The 21134-nt window shown below is 43.6% G+C and overlaps 2 protein-coding genes across 7 annotated transcripts in view; one reads left to right on the top strand and one right to left on the bottom strand.

The window, feature by feature from the left end:
* Window positions 1–430: 430 nt before the first annotated feature.
* On the bottom strand, window positions 431–18434 carry LOC117407490 (choline-phosphate cytidylyltransferase B-like). 3 transcript variants are annotated; one of them, XM_059030785.1, is made up of 8 exons: window positions 18138–18434; window positions 9915–10014; window positions 8321–8437; window positions 7094–7245; window positions 5397–5475; window positions 4734–4876; window positions 3660–3749; window positions 431–2323 (listed from the first exon to the last, which is right to left on the bottom strand). In XM_059030785.1, exons 1-8 carry the CDS (start codon window positions 18207–18209, stop codon window positions 2012–2014), a joined length of 1065 nt encoding a protein of 354 aa, XP_058886768.1. In that variant the 5' UTR covers window positions 18210–18434; the 3' UTR covers window positions 431–2011. The 3 variants fall into 3 exon arrangements, with proteins under 3 accessions (XP_058886768.1, XP_058886766.1, XP_058886767.1); XM_059030783.1 differs by having other exon boundaries at window positions 3561–3749; window positions 18138–18427; XM_059030784.1 differs by lacking the exon at window positions 18138–18434 and adding an exon at window positions 12884–13236 and having other exon boundaries at window positions 3561–3749.
* Window positions 18435–20085: 1651 nt separating this feature from the next.
* Window positions 20086–21134, top strand: part of LOC117406034 (DNA polymerase alpha catalytic subunit-like) — an 84945-nt gene continuing 83896 nt past the window's right edge. For 3 of the 4 annotated variants that reach the window (XM_034924008.2, XM_059030788.1, XM_059030787.1), the window contains exon 1: window positions 20087–20300. In XM_034924008.2, the coding sequence (XP_034779899.2) occupies window positions 20252–20300 (49 nt within the window). In that variant the 5' untranslated portion in view covers window positions 20087–20251. Of the gene's footprint in view, window positions 20301–21134 lie in introns of all 4 variants that reach the window. The other variant, XM_059030786.1, reaches the window with a different exon arrangement.

Below are 21134 nucleotides of genomic sequence, written 5' to 3' on the forward strand. Positions count from 1 at the left end.
TCATAGCCACTATATAAAAAATGTTTTGAATTGCCTACTTTCCTCTAGTACCCATTTATAGCCTAAGCTTTTATTGCATTCAGTTTGAATGTATGTATGTAATTTAATTTGTATTGTCTGGTGAAGAGCGTCTCCTCAAGTCTCAAAGGATGTGTAAGTGCTGCACTGGAAAACTATTCCAGGTTTAAAGCAAATATTTAGTCCCTGGTTGAAACAAAAACCTGGCCTGTTGGAGGTACTTGAGGACCTGGATTGAATAACTGCATGTTCATGATGCTGAGCGCAGCAGACTGTTCTGTGTAGAGTACTGGTCCTGTGAGTATCAACAAGCATGTTTTTATAAACACCATCACTATTTTACTGGATCGTAAACATTGAACACACACACACACCTCAACTACGGTAAGCATACAAAAAACAAGACCCGGTCTTTGTTGATCTTTCCAGTTTTATTTTCGCTTCAGTAAAGGGATTCTTTTTTTGTTGCCTCTTCTGAGGCTACCAATAAGAAGTTGAATAATCATCCTGGTTTAAATTTAATACATCCAGGATGCTGTTCACAGTTGAAAAAATCACAACCAAAAAAAAACCAAAAACTAAAAAAACTAAACCACCCCCACCCGATGCCATCTAAGCAGGAGTGTTGGATGAACGAGGGCTGCTATCAAAATACATTTCAGAAGTGTCATGTTTGTACATTTTTATTTTTGCTTGCATAAAAAGCTGTTTCATTTGTAAAAAATAAAATAAAAAACAAAATAATAATTAATCAAAACACACCCGTACTTCACCGAACACTCGTGACACGAGCAGAGTGTGCTGAAACATATCACGTGTTCTACTCTCCTAGGAGAACACTCTACGACACATGAGAAGCTTGGGACTGACTAATTATTTGAATTCATATTTTATTTTGCTTTGGCATGACTTCGGTCCTAACTCGTAAATGCAGCTATTGCACTTGATCTGAATATTGTCCCTTGCATGTTTGATTGAAGGTTGCACTGGAGAACACAAACGTCATAATCCGGTCTAAAATAAAGTTTAGAAACAAATGGGGATTTGAGCAGTACACGGGAAGCTTGATGCATAAAGGCAGCGGTTGTAGTTACCACAGAGTACAGCAGGTGCAACCAGGGATGGCAATACGACTCCTATTGCATAGCAGTTTCACCCATTCCAGGTTTTAATACAATCTCGATTAGCCCCAGTGTATAGGTAACGATTCCAGGTGTGTCGTCTTAAACTCGTAGCAAAACCAGGATTGGATCAAATTGCTATGCAACAGGAGCCTTCTTTCCATCCCTGGGTGTGATGTTAAGAACAGCTGACACCAGCAGTTTTTTTTATAGGTACTGTCCGTTACAGTCTTTACATCTTTACATCATGATGATATAACGTTAGACTTGGTCTTAGTTCCCAGCAGTGATTTCGCAGGGGCTTAAAAAAATCTTATCCTGTTACCATGCCTAAAGATGTGTGGCTAGTAACACAGCACATTAAATGAGACACAGATAAGAAAATAATTTGATCAAGTTGCTGGAGTATATTGACATTAATAAGTATATACACTAATGCCCCCTTCTGGACATGTAGTGCATTACCGCTCTGTGTATTTGATGACAATTACATCTCCTTTTTATCTTGCATTTAAAATAACAGTTAGATTGAGGGGGTGTCCTAAAGGTTTACAGAAGAATAAGAACATTAATGAAACTGCATCTTTGTGAGCCAATAATGGGCAAACAGAGCAGGATTAGATATTTCTACAAACACTCTTCTCTTTAATGATTTTAAAATATGCTTTTCAATCTTTCCCAGGTTCATAATTGATGATGATAATAACATTAATAATAATAACAGTAATTATCACAAAGTGCTTTAAGTAGGAAGTGGTGAGGGTTGGGTACGATACAGTATATCTAGTTCCTGAATATAATCAAGATTGGTAATATTTGCGCACCTAAACGCTCCGTTGAAAGTGCCACGCCCACGTTTCTTTAAAGCACACTTAAGAGACTTGCATCCGAAGGCTGCTGGTTTGAGATGGAGCTCTGATGAGGGATGCTGTCGGTCGTGAGGTTCTCTCCAGCGCTGGCGGCCCCTCTTCCCCCTTCTCGTCCTCGTCCCCCTCGCTCATGCTGCTGACGGAGGCCGAGGCTGCCTTGGGGGAGGAGGGCGGGGAGGTCTTGTTGAAGGGCCAGCGGGAGGTGGGGGAGGGGGAGCGCTCTCGCGTGGGGCTTCGCGTGGGGCTGCCTGTGGGGCTCTGCCTCGGGGAGAGGGCTTGCAGCATCCGACCGCTTCTTTCTTGAAACACCTGCTTCTGTAATTAAAAATGAGTAAATGAAATACAGTGAAGTAACAAGGCAGGGGGCGGGGCGCGAAACCGCCAACCCCGCGCAACGCAAGCGAGTGTCTTAACATAATGCAAAAGAGCCGGGCTCGTCTGCATTCGTGGTGTTAGAGCTTTTAACCTCCTCTCATCTCACCAACAGGAGAGAGAATCTGCAACGGCAGTGCATCACTGCCCATGACATAGGTGAAGGGAAAAGTGTGCCAATACAAAGTCTTTCAGCAAGTGGGCTGTGTCTACCCCAGTGCTTCACAACCTTTCTCATGGTGTTCACTAGGGATTTTAAGTTCCGTTTAATTTCCATTTAACTTATTTTTTATTTGTACCCAATCAAATAAAAGCCCCCTTCATTTTTATGATGCACCAAAACATTAATGTGTATGAGACTGCATGTGTTCATAATAAATATTGAATAAATAAATGCAATTTTAAACGTTTAAACTCTAATATATTAACATCCCTATTGTTTAGGGATTGCCCCATAGACTTCAACCAGCATGGGGCCAAAACATCTGGATTAATACAACAGACATGGACTGTAGTGCAGAAATGTGTGAAGGCAGTGCATAGAAGTGGATGCAGTGGGATTTGTCCACACACCACAGGTTGGGAAACTCTGCTCTTACTAGTTCATTTACTGTCTAAATTAATTGGATCCTTCTGGGAAGACTTCTAATTTGTATCAGTTCAATTCTACTGTGAGTGGCTATACAGACATGCAAAATGAATCTCCTTGCCACAGTTAATACTATGCATCCCAACGGACAAAGAAAATGAACAGGATTGCGGAATGCAAGCAAAGTCTCTGCCTTTTTGCCCTTATCAGCTGCTATTTAACAGACGCTGCTGCGCTGGTCCTGGAAGGAAAGCCATACAATCTGATTAAATGACCTGCAGAGATTTGTACACATTAGCAGCTGGAAAGAGAATTTCCAAGAGAGTAAGTAATTATTTTCAGAATCTCACCACAAGAATATATGAGAGCATTAGCAGTATTAAGGCCAGATCAGTGATTCAATACTTGAGGCTGGAAGAAGTGCAATATTTATTACTTCTTCACAAAAGCATATTGTTTCCTTTCAGTTTGGCCCTAGTCCGAGCCCTGGAAAGAGCCAGTTTGCTCAGTGGTGCGCTCCTGTCTGTATTATGACACAGAATCTGAAGACCCAGCCTCCAGTCCACAAGCCAGGCTCCTGCTCATACTGACCCAAGTCCCGTCAGGACCAAACAGCTCCAGAAAGTTGCCGATGAACTCCCTGGACTTCTCCTCCCACTTCTGAATCAGGTCATGGCTTTTCTCCTCTACCTTATAAACAAAGTGTTTGGATTTCTCCTCCACGGTCTTCACTTTTTCCTTCATTTTGTCCACCTGGTTCTGTAAACGGTACTTCTTTTCCTAAGGGAAGATGAAGGAAGATGCTTTGTGTCAGAGAGTCATGGTGCTACTTCCTGTTACAATTCAGTCCTACTTACATGTGTGGCTCTGAAATGATCAAAGCTGAAATCTACAAAAGTTCTAAAATCAGGTTTTTTTTCTTTAAAAATTAATTTTGAATACAGATCCTAGCTGAAAACTGAGGTAATGAAAAAATGCACTGCAGTGAAAGTGAATATTTAATATACCTCAAGGCCAGTCTGTCTCGCAGCACATCAGGGAAATACCGCTTTCCCTACATTAAATGTGTTGTTCTACAAAAGAGAAGCTCTCCCCAGAAAAGGCAAACTCAGAATCTGAATTAAGCCAGTACACTGCTGTAACATTTAAAAAATGTGATCTCATATAATTGCTCCTTGTTTTGCATTATAAAGGGTAATATGTGAATAATACATTCACATATTAATGAGTCATCCGATTTCTACTATGCACTTGGATTACACACTTTGTGTTTTTACCTTTTGTAAATTACACGTACTTGTTATAAGAGGCTGTGTGGTCCAGTGGTTAAAGTAAAGGGCTTGTAATCAGGAGGTCCCCGGTTCAAATCCCACCTCAGCCACTGACTCATTGTGTGACCTTGAGCAAATTACTTAACCTCCTTGTGCTCCGTCTTTCAGGTGAGACGTAGTTGTAAGTGACTCTGCAGCTGATGCATAGTTCACACACCCTAGTCTCTGTAAGTCGCCTTGGATAAAGGTGTCTGCTAAATAAACAAATAATAATAATAAAACTCAATAATAAAAATTAGGTTTAAGAAAAAAAAAAGTTTCCATCATTTTGTGTGGACCCCAGTTTCAGAAGCACTTTCCTAAAGCATCTAGCATGACATGACTATCTCTGTTTGGCCTCAGTTCTCACAGGAAGAGATATTTAATGAATGGATGAGATGCTGAGCTGTAGCAGGTGTTTGCGCTCATGAAGCCAGGCTCCAGGTCTACTCACATTGATGAAGCTCACGTTGAGCTCCTTGGCGGTGTAGCCCCTCTGCAGGTTGCGACGGGCGTACACATCGTAATCGCGCACAATCCTCGTGATGATGTCAGAGGTGGAGATGCCTTCCGTTCGCTGTGTCGGTGCAAACATGCCTGATTGAGAGAAATCAAGCAATTAAGCTACGTACGGTATGTGAGTGCTCCTCTTCACTTTATACATTCTTGTCAAATGTCCAGTAAGCCTAAGAGGCTTGCGCTCAACTAATCACAAATATGACAGAAGAACCACTTGCCCATTACTGTATATCCCAGAATAAAATGGGGGCTTCCGAGTGGCGCATCCGTTAAAGGCACTCCGCGTGCGCCCTATAACCTGGATCGCTTGGTCTGCTTGAAATGTAACATTTAATTCAAATTTCAAGATAATGTCCTGCTAGCTTTCAGAGGGCATCTACCTGTGGATCCACTGAGGTGATCCAAAAGGGTTCTCATTTTTTGTTTCCCATTAGTGGTTCAAAGGTATTTAGTATATCCCATAATATTTGTAGCACATGACAGATTAAAGGTTCATTTGGACTAACAGCTGCTTTAAGGAAAGACCCCTGCGCTTCCTCTACTGATTTGCATTGCAGTAACCAGCCCTTGATGAAAAGACACAAAACCCTGCTTTCACCTGCTTCCTTGATGTGCCTGTAGACATCTTCCGAGCCGGCAGAAGAGTACGGAATGTCATCGTGAGCAACAAAATCAATCTGCAAACAGACAGACATCAATCAGAGCCACACCCGCCCTCGTCCTGTGACCAAGGGAATGTGTGGAGCTCATTCTTACATCATGCGAGTAGTTACATCATTGTTATCTCTAACAAAACTTGACAAAAGAAATCTCTTGGTGCTGGGGCAAAATGTGAATATTCCAACAAACACTGCTTGAAATGTATTCGGTGGCAAAAATGACCAACCATGTCAGCCTTCGTTCATGCCGCTCAGGGGTGGTCAACCCTGGTCCTGGAGAGCCATGGGGTCTTCTGGTTTTCCTTCCACCTTTCTCAATGACTTCATTAAAAAATGTCCAGGTCTTTAGCCATTGATGACTTAAAGATACCCAGAAAACCTGCAGGACTGTGGCTCTCCAGGACCAGGGCTGGCCACCCCTCATTATAGCTGCATTAATAAATGACTCTATCAAGCAAAGGAAACAATGCATCAATGAGGTCTGAAATAAATAACACCCATTCTATTGGCTCGTAAGATGTGTTTGTTCTCTTAAGCTTCTGGAGTGTAATCAATGGAATGTAAATGCATGGGTGTATTTCACTGGGACTTTACTTTTAAGTGTTGTACAGTTAAGCTGAGTTCAATCCCCTGATTTAAAGAATGATGAATTGGACCAAGAGCTAATGGATGTGACTGACAATACAGTTCATGATGCTGCTGCAGCTGCCAGTGAGCTTTTAAATGGTAAATGGCGTTTGATCTGAGAATTAAACTATCAGACACTCACTGCCTGTGGATGAGACACCACAGAAATGCCTCTATATTCATTCTGAGGATTGTGTTGAATTAATATACCAACATTCTCACTGTTGGTTTGCATACAAGGGAAGGCAGCTGGTAGACCCAAGAATAAAACTGGTATTTCAAGCATGTGTAACAGCACACCGCAAGCGAACATCCTAACCACAATGCAAAAGAGCTGGGATCGTCTGCATTAACACCCTAACCACAATGCAAAAGAACCAGGCTCGTCTGCATTAACACCCTAACCACAATGCAAAAGAACCAGGCTCATCTGTATTCATGGTGTCAGAGCTTTTAATCTCCTCTCATCTCACCGACAGGGGACAGAATCCGTAACGGCCGTGCATCACACAACACTGCCCGTTACACAGGGTAACTTGAATGGTGGAAGCTGTGAACTGAATTGTGTATATAGTGAACCACCAGGACCCATGTCTATCACTGTGAGTAACCATGGTGGCTTTAAACTTTAGGGTTCGGGTTAGAGTTAGAGTTAATCCTAACTCTTCTAGCAGTTACTTACATATTTTAGATGGAGACATTGATGGCAGCAAACAATACATTTGCACAGTCATTTTTGCAGTTTTCCCATGCTTTTCCTAGTTATACTATGCATTTACCATAGTTTAACATGGCTTGCCAAGTTTCTTAATATGCTTTAACATATCTTTCTGGGCTTCACAATGCCTACCTATGCATTTACCATGCTTTCACTGTGCTTCGTTACACTGGCTATGCTTTTACTATGGGAAGCTTTTATAAGGGATGCGAAGCTGTTGTAGGCTTTGTTACAGATGCCTTGGTGTGTAGATGATAGTGGATGTGACTGAAGGAGCGGGTATCAGCTCACCTTGTGTTTCTCTAAGAACTCTGGGGTGAGGGTCCAGGGAGCGTCTCTCACGACCTCGTCCACGTAGCGGCAGTGCCGCAGAGCCTCGTAGCGCTCCTCCTCCGTCATGACAGTGAAGCCCTTGTACTTGTGGGTCAGCTCGTCACTGCACACTGCGCACGCACACACACGCACATACACGCACGCACGCACACACACACATGCACACACGCACGCACGCACGCACGCACGCATGCACGCACACACATGCACACACGCACACACACACGCACGCACGCACGCACACACACACCCACACACACACACACACGCACACACACGCACATACACGCACATACACGCACGCACGCACACACACACATGCACACGCACGCACGCACACACACACATGCACACGCACGCACACACATGCACACACGCACACAGAGAGAGAGGGAGAGGAGCGGCGTTACTGACAAACACAAACACCACACAGTGAGACCCGCTCTACCCACAACTGTAAAACACTCAGCACTAGAGCTACATTTACAAATTAGAATAGAAACTTTGTAAGTTCAACGACAAGCGTTAAGGCTCAAAGACTTTTTTAAGCCAATTAAGACATTCGAGTGTTACGACATGCTACATAAACTTTGATTCTGTGTTCTGTAATCTACCCTTGCTTGCGGATGCAAGGAGAGTCCCTCTTCATCATGCTGCTGTTGACAGAGGACTAGAGAATGACCCAGATAATGGACTGAGGAGATAGTACTATGGTATATAACCCAGTGGGGTCTATGTTATCTATACAGTGGCAAATCACAAAACTGTCTCGCTACAGCCTGCCCTGTAACAAACCCGTCTCCATCTGTACTGTCTATGGACGGTAATAAGGGATTTAATAAATAAATCACCCAGGCTGGTAGACTAGTATCAGATTTAAAGTCTGATCTGCTGCTGTTTAGAGCTTCAGATCATTACAGTAAATCCCAACGTCTCAGACAAATGCCAGATGGCATGAATAACTGATCATCAATGGAGAACCAAGGGGGATGATTTTCAAAGGCTTTTACTCCTAAATTTAAATGACATAAAACCACCAGATTTAGTATCAAGAACAGAGTGGATTCCAGAGGCAGCCCTGAAGCCTGCAGTGTGCCCGGGCTCAGATTTACCTCCTACTATCAAGACCTGAGTGGATTCCAGAGGCAGCCCTGAAGCCTGCAGTGTGCCCGGGCTCATATTTACCTCCTACTATCAAGTAGCCATTGGGGAAGAGGTTCTTGGCCTGCATGAGCGCCCTGGCATGGCCTGAGTGGAAGAGGTCGAATATCCCGTCAGCGTACACCCTCACGGGCCGGTCCACTGTAACACAAGAGAGAGACCAGCGCTCAGGGCTCCCAGGAGCTCAGTACAGGTCTCATATGCATGGAGGGTTATCACATTTCCAGAGTGAAAAACTGAGACTTTATTCACTGATACCGTAGCAACTCGGAAGCCGTTAAAATAACAGCATGTAATAAAAATCATAATTAAAAAATTTAACATAGGGTGTATTTATTGCAGTCCATAACAACTCATTATTTTCTTTCTATTATCATCTAATCAAAATATGTTAAATGTGCAAAAAGCCAGATTAGAAAAAGAGATCAGCTATTCTCATTTAAACATGTGATCTGCACATAATCAGAATTACACGTATTAAACAAATAGTCCATAAGATTGTTCATTTTAGTTCTGAACGGCGCTGACACAACCTAATGCATTACTCTGCTGTTAACTTGCTGAGCACACTGATACAGTTTTGTACTTTGAAAAATGTAAATACAACAGCAAAAATGATTTAACAATTTTACTGTTTCTGACCGGGACAAAAATCTAAGGCTGAAATCTTGGACAATCCCAGTTTTCTTGGGATGTCAGGTAACCATGTATTCATGTGACTGCTCCAGTTTTCCCAGGATGTCAGGTAACCCTGTATTCATGTGATTGCTCCAGTTTTCCTGGGATGTCAGGTAACCCTGTATTCATGTGAATGCTCTCGACGATTGCTGGGTTCTACAAGGTTAGATAGGGCCCATATTGTCTTACCCTTTGGGACAATTAAATTAATATTAAACATTCATTCAAAATATATTGCACAGTACTTTGAAAAGAGTCCTCCCTTCTCCTTGTGTACAATGATACAATGCGGAGCGGGACTTGTTCTGAAGTCTGAGTCGTAGGGTCGCCACCTCCGAGGTACAGAATACCACCACCTCCGAATGGAAGGGGGGTGTTAAAAGGACCTCTTTAAAAATCCTCTATTCATCCAATAGGAAACATTAATCATATTACTACTATAGTATTGACAACCAATTCATATTACTGGCATTTACTGTCCTGGGAAGGCATATTGAATTCCCGGGACACCGTCCTCAAAACTGGGATGATCCAGGGAAAACAGGGACAGCTGGCAACCCTACTTAGCAGAGTTGCGTGCTTATCTGGAATGAGGCAATCGACAGATGAGCTCAGCTGAGCTGAAAACTAGCTAAATAAATGAAAGCGCCTCAATATGGAAGACATCAAAAAGATTAAAATGCTGATTGAAGCTCTTTCACTGGTTTAAAAGTTTAAAGACATGACAGGCGACGGTAACAAAGCAGTCCCGTTCCCTCTGTTAAAAAATCTGCAGCAGACGCACGTGAACACATACTAGGAATCTAATACCAAGCGCTGTATCTTTGTTTAAGCAATGGCAATAGCCAATGGTGAACAGCTCACAATGGCAGAGTGCTAAAGAAGATCCAGTCCCACCCCCTGCCCTGCGGGGCCCAATAGCAGAGTAGTCCGGACTAACCTGGAGTCCCGCGACGGGCCTGTGTGATGGTTAACCTCTCATGAGGGGCTCGGCACTGACAGCTCCTCTCTTCTGCAAACGCAGCCGGCTCTGTCAGTGTCTGAAAGAGAAGAGAACAGACAGGAATTAACGTGTAGGGTAAGCAAGGATGCTACTCGCACTGCGCTGGTCATCTTGCATTAGACTTCCCTTTGAGGTGCGTTATCACCGTTATCAGCATCCAGTGCAATACCTTTTTGAGCTCTGTAAAGATGAGTCTTGACCTGCGCAATGCAGGTCATTTGGGGGGTCTGCACAGCATTCTGTAAGGAAGCCTGACACATGCTTTGCCTCTGATTTCCTGGTTGCTGGAATCATGGGACTCATAAGAGTCACAGTGATTGCTTGTTGCTAGCAGAGGCTCCAACACTCCCAGTGGTCTGTAGAATTCCTTCTAATCACTGTGCATCCCGTCAGTCCAGCAACCAGGGAATCAGAAACAAAGCATGGGACAGGCTAAAACAGTTCCTCACAGAATCCACTGTAAAACATTTTCAAGAAATGTGATTATTTCATAACCAAGAAGTACAGCGAATATAATCCTACAGCATTTACTAGCTTTTAGTTGCTCAAAAGTAAGAAAGTGACATTTCTTATTCAGCAAATGTCATGCAGCTGTATACTGATGGAAAGCCTCCGCCCACACTCTGTGCATTGGATTTTAATAATCTGTTCAGCCAATCAGAGGTTGGCTTCCACTGCATCAACCAATCAGGATTATTATTATTTATTATTATTATCATTATTTATTTCTTAGCAGACGCCCTTATCCAGGGCGACTTACAATTGTTACAAGATATCACATTATTTTAACATACAATTACATTATTTTTTACACATTATTTTTTACATACAATTACCCATTTATACAGTTGGGTTTTTACTGGAGTAATCTAGGGAAAGTACGCTGCTCAAGGGTACAGCAGCAATGTCCCACACATGGGACTGAACCCACAACCCTCCGGTCAAGAGTCCAGAGCCCTAACCACTACTCCACACTGCTGCCCCATATTGCAGGATACAATATGATTCAAAGAGGCATACATTAGGCAGGATCCATCACATTCATCCAACAACAGCAAATCCTGTTAGTGCTCATACATCACCAGTAAAAAAAAAACAGGTAGACAGGATGCCAAGATATAGGCAAACATGGAATTTGACCTGTTTTTGCACCCAGGGTGTAGGTGCTGACTCAGGGGTACTGTGTAGTGGGTAGCTGCTGTGTCCGAGGGCTGCATTCAGGGCACTTAAACATCACACACAAGGATGATCTAAGTGAGGCCAGCTCTTGTGGAACTGCGGTTTCCATGCATGAATAATTAAAAAGCAGGCAACTTTTTTTTTGTGTGCTTCAATACACATGGAGCTTGACAGTGGTTTGTAGTGTATCCTATGTTTGTACATTTCTGGCATGATGCATATATGTCCTGTGTATCTCTCCCCTACACACTCATTCAGTGCAGAGTGGGTACCGCATTACAGTACTACCCAATGTGCTGCTCATTAGGAACCCTTTGTTACAACTGTATATACTTTATAACAATACTTTAGTGCAAATTCAAAGGTTTCTTATACATGCCTTTGACTGACGCGCATGTTCATACAGCACTGTACTGCTACAGCCTGTTACAACACATTTATATGCATGCCTTTGACTGACGCGCATGTTCATACAGCACTGTACTGCTACAGCCTGTTACAACACATTTATAGATGTATTTTTGACTGTTTATACCAGAAGTCTGCCATGATCTGACCACAGGTGCTGTAACTTAGACACACAATTGTGAAAAATTCAAAACAGCTTCACGTGCAAAGAAAATAATTGAGGCTTGATTGATAATATGCAAATACTATGTTTAAGCTTTAATGCACAGTAGGGGAACTGTAAAGCTTCTGTTTCCATGACCACACGTGCAGTGATAATGGTCTGCTAGACCATAATTGTGCCTTTAGTGAAGAGCTTGTTCCCTTATAACATCGCAGAGGATACGTATGCAGTCTCGCTGCCACTGTCTCCTAAACATGTTGTTGCAATTGCATTGTGAGTTCCATGAGACGTGACTGTTCTTTTAAATCCCTCGGAACCAATCAAGAGCCAAACATTCCGAACCATTTTTGTTGCCATGTGTATTCTATGACACGATAAAATGGTAAGAAGCAAACACGCAAAGAAACAAAACACAGCAAGAAACAGTGACTACAAACACTGTATCTATGTTCTGCCCTCATTTCAAACAAAGGCTAGGCCACACCCTCACAATATAATGACCCATTCATCACTACGCAGCCTTTCGTCTCTGTATCAATCTCGCTGGTGTCTCCCCCCAGCCTCGGTGACTTACTGGCCCTGTTAATGACATCTCTAAATATAATAACAATATAGCTGAGGTCTGCGATGGAGTGGTTTTAGGAGATCCATTTTTTATATCTTTAAAACAGGCTAGTTCTGGAGTGCTGAGAAGATAATGCCTGTTTTATGCCACACTCAGACCATTGATCTGCCCGGTGTACTGGTTTGGGGATGAGAGAGCAGCTGCTGGACCTGTGTGCTGGAACCAGCAGGCATGTGCACATTCATAACACACTGCCAGACAAGCAGATCATTCTTCATTCCAGCGACGAACATGGCATTCAATTCTGCATGCAATCAGTTTCTGGTTAACAAAGCACCTTTCTTTGTGACTAAATGCAGCACAACAGTTCAATACATTCAGGGTTTTTTTTCATTCATTAAAAGCAGCAGCTTCCTTGTAGAGGGGTTTGCAATGTGGGCATCATTGCTCCTCCCAACGACAGGAGCAGTAGCAGCAGGGCGAGGCGAGGTGCAGCGCAATAATTCACACAACACACTGGCCCTGGAACCTGCTGCCTGCCCCTCTTCAGCATGACGAAGGAAACAACAGAGAAAGAAAAGGCTCACTCACCGTCCGGGGATGGGGGCACGTATGCTCGATTTCCTCCATGGTTGCTGAAGGAGGAGGCACACGAGAAAGGGCTTGCAGGGAACCTGTCTGTGACTCAGCATCAGTGTTGAGCACTAACAAGGCCAGCCCTAGCAGCTGTCAAGCCTGTCTGCTCTATTGTGCTGCTCGCTGCCAAGGCAGTCTGCGGCTCTTCCGTCTCTAGCGATGCGCTTGCACTGTTATCCTGCTTCCCTCCCTCTCCCTCACTCTCTACACTGGAGGAAGCACAGGCCCTCTGCACTGTACAATAATATAAGCTAACGAGGCACAGCCTTGAACTGTCACCATAACAACCAGCCAGCACAGAGGAGGAAGACGGGAGGGGGAGGGGTGCACAGGACTGTACTCTCATTTACATGGGGTGTACTGGTTGGCTGGTGTATTCGGAGCACCACTCAGAACGAAGCTGGGGATGTGCTGGGTTCCACTGGGCATGCAAACAGGAGAAACAGCTTCCTCGACACAACTGAGCCCTGCTTCACAGATACAGATGCTGCAGGTGACTTTCATGTGTTTTCATTAATAATTAAACTGTATACCCAGTTGTGTTTGCCAGTACAGTCCCTGGCCATATTAAGTTAAGCTTCCATTTCTTTTCGTCTAGATTAATTAATTGATCTGGTTTTTGATCTGCAAGTGCAGTTTAATTGAAATGACTGCTGTTTCACGTCTCAGAAGGGAGGACTCTCTGCTCCACTGCAGATTTCCCTCTGGTGATATATGAGGAATGATCGGGTATCCCTCCAGAACCATTTAAACAGCTTACAGACTCCAATCAGAGCCGCTCGGGATGCCCCTGGTGCCTCTACACCCTGCTGATAGTGTTATGGCATGTTTCTATTTAAATACCTTACAGACTCCAATCAGAGCTGCTCGGGATGCCCCTGGTGCCTCTACATCCTGCTGATAGTGTTATGGCGTATTTCTATTTTCCAAATGGCCACTTGCAAATTATTTTCTCAGTGCAATATTTAATAAAAAATGTAAAACCTTCATTGGTTTTATTTAGGTCATGCTTCCATGCATTAATACACTGGTTGTTTTTTTTTGACGTGCGTTTCACTGCAAGCCCTCAAATGAAATCCCTGCCTTCCAATAACTATTTAGTCCAACCAACTACAGTATTTAAAGGCTTTATTCTGTATGGTAGTTTCCATTGCTCCTGTTTGGAGCCTGCTAGACTGGCTTTGTCTGTCCTTCAGAGGGCCGATACAGATTACATAAGCTCCAAATTGCATTCGAATTGTATAGGGAAAAGGGCTGAGAGCTATTGCTCCCCTCATTCTCTGTGTAATGGAAAAGACTGTCTTTTCAGGGGAGTGTGTACCTGTATGCAAGTTATTAAAAGACCTTTGAAAACACCTTCCATACTACTGTCAATAAGGTGTAAAGCTACCAGCGACTGGCACTATGAGACCATTCCTCAATATTACTCATTCTCTTAGAGAAATCTGAAGCAAAGTCTGCTCTCCAGAGTGTCCCGGAGGATACTGAGGCTGTTTCTAATGTTACTGCGGACAAGGAAACCCCTGCCAACCGAGCACCCTGCAGTACCATCACCCCTCACTTCTGTGACTGAGACTGACTGCAACAGAGTGATGCAGCTTCTGAATATTACAGAATGCGGTTCAGTCCTTCTAAACAGGTAGGCTGTTACTGTGCTCCAGAGCATGGAATAATCAATACTATTAATCCTTTTCAACAGCAGGTGAGCCCGACCTCAAACAAATACACACAAAACAGATGACTGGAAGCAGCTTGACAAATGTGCATGACCTCTGTACCCGTTTATATCAGTCAGACTAAGATTACACTCACCCCTCCCCTTTACCAGCAGTGCTCTGTCACGGGAGATCACAACACAGGTCAGTGGGTCTACATACTGGACTAGTCTGTCGCTCTTTCATTACCTGCCTGCCCTCCTGGTGATTTGCACTCTCACAGTGACACTCCCACTCCTGCACTGTAAGAGATGCTGGGCGTCATAACCTGGGCACACTAAGCAGGGCCCAGGATTCAGATCTGACGTGGTTTAGACCACTAGAATAAACCTGATCACCTGCTTAGCCGTCGCATCAAGCCCTAACTGTAGATTAGGGGATGACAGCCTTTCTGGAAATGCTGGATATTACAGTATGCCTCTTGTAAGTAAGACGATATTGAAGCATTTGAGGTGTTGTGTGCGCAATCACTGCTACCTTCAAGAGGATGTCGTTTACCTTTGATTCTTTCAGACAGGGTTTTTACTGAGCCATCTGGCGGTCAAATATTGTAACTGCACTTCTGTAATAGCGTAGTAGCTGCAGCTGGAGGCAGGGGGCGGGCTTTTTCATTTCACATTCGAGTGACAGGTGGCCAGAAAGCTTCGCGAGAGGAAACTTGTGTGCCGGCATCTAAAACTACCAGTGACACTGGAACATTTTTTATAGCGGAGGTGCTGAAAGCCACTTAACAAAACTGTAACCCCTATATATGATGGAAGCCATGCAAAGCCAAGGGGGTGCTGCCGTACCCCCAGCACGCCGAGTTCCAGCGTCCTTGAAAACTACCATCGGTAATGTAAACAAACCGGTAAGCCAACACTGGTTTCTTATAAAGTGCACAGAGGGCTGAACGATCTAAGACTGGTGTATACAGCAAGCAAGGCATCGCATTTGTAAAACCGAATCTGACTGTGGGACACTACTGTGTGAGAAAACCAAAAATCAAAGGAACACACAGTAGTGACATTATTTAGTCAGTCTCCACAGAGGTAAGTTGTTTTACAGCTGCCGTGCTTTTGCTAAGTATTGTGCCATGCACTGTGGAGGAAGGGGAAGTGGGAAAGTATGCACAAGACCTCGGCTCTCTGTATGATTACACAAGCCCAGCTGAATGCAGGCTGCTGATCTTAGCCTGGGGTGCCCAGTTCCGTGCAATAATGACCTGGGACTCTGCAAGCACTCAGCTGCAATTTATTATTCAATTGTGCAATCTGACTTGGCAGGCTCTAGAGTCAAGCTGGAACAATCACACATCAAAGATGAGCTGCTTGATAATCACATACACATACAGTAACGGGCTACAGCAAGTGGGGGAGATAATACAAACGTGCCGTAACTTCACAGAACAGCACAGCTTTCTACAGGGCAAAACAAATCAAGAACTGGGGTTATTAGAACACCTGCAGACCCAATATTTGTAATAATAATAATAATAGAAAAATACATATTTACTGCTTTTCAATGTTGGGCTCAAGAGTCATTTTTCTATATTTGACACATCATTTTGTCCTGAAGGGGGGTATTGGAAAATGAAGTGGTTTGTCTGTGTGTCTGTTTGTCTGATCAGCTGTTGCTGGGCTATGTGCACGGTGACTAAGGGAAGGTCCACAGATTGCAGCATGTGGCAGTTTACCTGGCTCCACACTGATGCGTTGTCTTTACACTTTCAACCTGGATTGCAATCAAGCCTCTACAACACAACAGAAAAGGCAGAAGCCGTTGTTTCAGGGCAAAGGTTGCAGACAGGTTTTTTTCCTTGGTTTGCTAATTCTTAATCCTTTCACTGGGAGGCTGTACTGGCCTCATCAGGTGAGGACGTGGTCTGATGCAAACAAACATTACATAATAACAAAGTCATGGCAGCTTCACGATGTGTGCTCCAGATAGACTGTTCCCACGAGATCGCATTCAGAATCACAAAACAGACACAAAACAACAAGTGTGAGCTCTCTCTATCTACACTGCTGCAGTGTGAGCTCTCTCTATCTACACTGCTGCAGTGCGAGCTCTCTCTATCTACACTGCTGCAGTGTGAGCTCTCTCTATCTACACTGCTGCAGTGTGAGCTCTCTCTATCTACACTGCTGCAGTGCGAGCTCTCTCTATCTACACTGCTGCAGTGCGAGCTCTCTCTATCTACACTGCTGCAGTGCGAGCTCTCTCTATCTACACTGCTGCAGTGCGAGCTCTCTCTATCTACACTGCTGCAGTGCGAGCTCTCTCTATCTACACTGCTGCAGTGCGAGCTCTCTCTATCTACACTGCTGCAGTGTGAGCTCTCTCTATCTACACTGCTGCAGTGCGAGCTCTCTCTATCTACACTGCTGCAGTGCGAGCTCTCTCTATCTACACTGCTGCAGTGCGAGCTCTCTCTATCTACACTGCTGCAGTGCGAGCGAGCTCTATCTACACTGCTGCAGTGCGAGCTCTCTCTATCTACACTGCTGCAGTGTGAGCTCTCTCTATCTACACTGCTGCAGTGTGAGCTCTCTCTATCTACACTGCTGCAGTGTGAGCTCTCTCTAGCTACACTGCTGCAGTGTGGGTGTAATGGACAGTTTTGTGTGATGCACTGCCGTTCAGGATTCTGTCCCCTTTTGGTGAGATAAGATTTGAACGCTCTATAACCACGAATGCAGATGAGCCTGGCTCTTTTGCACAGTGGTTAAGACGCATGGTTGCAGACTCTTTATTTACTCTCTTGGAGTTACAATGTTATTCCTTGGACCCCCTTGGAATGAGACACATATCTCAAGGGTTCTATCCTGGTTAAATACATTTGGAATAAATGGAGTGTGGACACTCTCTTTCTACTTTGGAAAGTCCCATTTAACCTGTATGGGCTCATGCCAGTGTGAGGTAAGACCATGTTTGTAAAGTCATGGTTTTAATTGCTTCAGAGTGTCTCATCAGGGACCTCCCCCGTCTTAAAATCTTCAAATATTTTTTCCTACATTTTTGCAGCTTTTTCGTTTTTGTTTTCCACTAAAGAAAGTTCCCTTTTTTACTTAACAGATCTATTTTTTTCCTCCAGGGACACCTCCGGTTTCTAGTGATGACGGGAGTCTCGTGCAGGTTCCTTGCGCAGCTTTTGAAATGAAATCGTACGGAACTTTATTTTGCATGACAGAGCGTTCTCTTTAGAACACTCCCAGCCTGTAGCACCTTCTGCTTGTGCTCATAAACTTTTTTGTTATCCCGTTACTTACTGAGACCACCAGCAGCTGATATGAACTATGAGCATTTAAACAAACATGAAACTGTAGTCCCTTTGGTAAAGCACCTTAACTAAGAAATACTGTTTTCTTTTGGAAATCATTGCGATACAACAAGTTCTGTAAAGAAGTAATACAGGATTATAATCATTATTCCCAAAGCACACAAGTAAGATTGGTTAATTTGCTGACAATATTACAGGCGGTTCCTCAAAACCCTTTCCCAACTGTCGTTACCTTACTGGGTCCTCTGATGTCATGAAGAACGAGTCCATTGCTTCTATGCCCTCTGCGCTTCCTCCCGACCATCTCTGCAGCTGCCGCTGGCGAGCTGTGTTTGCTAAAGGCACGCGTTCTTTGCCTGGGAACAGCGACTGTATCTCTCTGAGCTTGCAGCTTCCATTGACCCCGCTGACGAGAGTAAACTGGCCAAAGTACATGCCAACTTGTGCACAGGCTCTTTGACCTACGACAAGGGAGTTCACAGCTTGCTCGATCCTATTTACTCTCAGAGATAAGCTTTGCAGAACAGACCACCACCCCACCCCAATCGATTCAGTACAGGGAGTCTGTATGGTAACGCGACCGCGTGACACCGGCACAAATTAGAATTGAGCTCTTTTGCCAACTTGAATTGAAGGCAGCGATGTGGAGGCAAGCACAGACTGGCATGCTTAGGCAGGAATAATCTCAAAACCGGCCTTAACAGACGGCTATTGTTCAGACAGAAGCACCCCGCGAGGGAGTCCTGGCAACTGCTTTCTTCTGATTAACTGCGCCATTTAGACAGAAGCACCCAAATAGCCTTGTTAAATGTGTAGCAGCTACGGTCTTGTAATGTTCATGTGGTAAACGTACTTTCTAATCACCTTGTATTTTCCTTCTTTTAATTTAAGTCTGTCCCCCTTGCACTGTCGTTTATCCATAGCATAGTTCGTATGTAAATGTAGGCTCCTACTAGCTCTATTTTTTTTCCCTTGGAAAAACCGTTGCGAACTTTGCAGTGTAATGGGTGCTTATTAAAATAAGTATTTTTATACAGGACGTTCATTGTATTCGTTGAGAGAATTGAGAGAATGGGAAAATATGCTAAAATATTAAAAATGCTAAAATACGGAGGAGGGAAATCCAGCTAGAGCTGTTTAAAGTTCTACATGTTTTTAATTTTTTATTCTGAACATGACCTCTGTGCATTTCCTTAAATACCTACTTTAAAAATGTTAATGGATTTTATAGTGGTTTGGTGATAACCGTGGTACTGTATTGTTGTAAGGTTATCGTACCATTAGAATTGAATACCGTCCGTGACATCCCTACTTCCAGAGAGAGGACCAGCTGACTCATTGTGTGACCCTGAGCAAGTCACTTAACCTCCTTGTGCTCCGTCTTTCGGGTGAGACGTAGTTGTAAGTGACTCTGCAGCTGATGCATAGTTCACACACCCTAGTCTCTGTAAGTCACCTTGGATAAAGGCGTCTGCTAAATAAACTAATAATAATAAATTGTACTGTAGTTGTCTGATTGCAGCTGCTTCAGTTTCCTGATATGCAATATGGGGTTAACTGAAACAGATGACTAACAAGCAAAGCAAAGGTCTTTAAGAGATTAACGTACAGTGTTTGACTAGTAATACACCTGCTGTTTATTTATAGGCTATTTTTTTATTCTATCTAGGAGCTTTCTTGTTCATTTTACCACATATGATGAAAGTTTAACTTTAACTCCAGTTTCCTGGTAAAACGAGACCTGAAAAATGCATGATAGAGAATAAAAAGAAAAAGACAGAAAATTGAGCAAAAGAGAATTAGATTCTTCTGCCACAGAACAAATTTGACTACGCCACGTTGCAGTACCAAGGATGAAGGCTCGTCAGCGGCAGTAATTGATTTATAATAAGGTTGCATAGTACATGTATATATACATATATATATATATATATACACACACACACACACACACACACACACACACACACACACACACGTATCAAACGGTAAAGGCTCGTCAACGGTAGTAAATTATTTATAATAACGTTGTCAAGTAGTAGAGATTCTACACCAATATAGCATTCTAGCATCCAATATAGACACGAGTCTGTCAATCTGCATTACTGCGGCACTAAGCTAGGGGGCGTGCTTTAGCAACACAGCACACAAGAGAACCTCAGAGCGCGCACTTCAGAGGACGGGACACAGAGAGCGGGGATCTCATTGGTCAGCGGGCGCAGTGACGCCATTTCCCCATCGAGGAGCATTTGGCGCGAGTCGATTGTTTTGAGAGGAAAGAGCAGAGAGGAGAGCGAGTGAGAGAATTTTCATAGAAACAGAGCAATAGCGAGGCGGTTATCAGAAATGGCTCCTGTTTCCAACCCGGATAAAGACATTGACAAGCAAGACGACGGTGGGTAGACCGCGCGGGTGAAGGCTTATTTAAATTAGCGATCGTGTATGCCTGCTTTGCAAGGGAGCGCTGTGTGTCGGAGCTATCTCAGCAGTGGCTTACGAGTCTGCTTGCCTTCATGCTACAGGCAGTGCAGAGACAATACCGGCTTGTCAGTAGCCCATACCGCTAGGATTGAGTTCCGTGAAGTAAAATACGGCTGGAAGTGTTGTCATGTAACACACAGGCAGACAGGACGCAGTTAGTGCTGGCGTGCAGTAGTAGCTGATATTTAATGCAACAGGTTGATCTTAAATCAAACTGGCAAATGCAAAGGCCTACTTCTTATTTTAAACTAGCTCTGGGTGCACGAAATGCAATGCAAAATGGGCAGCTTGGTCCGTTTATTTGAAGTAAACCGCTTCATAACAAACAGTGCCACGTACACTGACTGCAGTGAATAGATTACATATTCAAGACGTAATATTTAGTAAAACATACCATTTTAAAGGAAGGTGACAAATGACTTGTTATACTATATATCACAGCATTTTTAGATTCTTCTTAATATATAAACAGTGACCAGTTTCACACGGCTTGCACAGATGCAACAGCAATTTGACCTTCGATTAGTGCAGGCTTGCCGTCTTGTCAGTTGTGTGCTTGAGACTAGAGACTTGAGTCCTGATGATCCCACAGAACAGGCTCGCTCAAGACTGTGTTATGGGCGGTTCATTTGTGTTCAAAGACATACTGTAAGTGTTCTGATTAAGTTTTTTATTCATCTGTTTTTCATGTATTGGAAGCTTTTGTATCTGGACTGTGTTTTATTCCTTTGCACCTGCCTGCATGGTT

This window comes from Acipenser ruthenus, chromosome 9 (genome assembly GCF_902713425.1).
Source record: "Acipenser ruthenus chromosome 9, fAciRut3.2 maternal haplotype, whole genome shotgun sequence".
NCBI classification, from domain to species: domain Eukaryota; kingdom Metazoa; phylum Chordata; class Actinopteri; order Acipenseriformes; family Acipenseridae; genus Acipenser; species Acipenser ruthenus.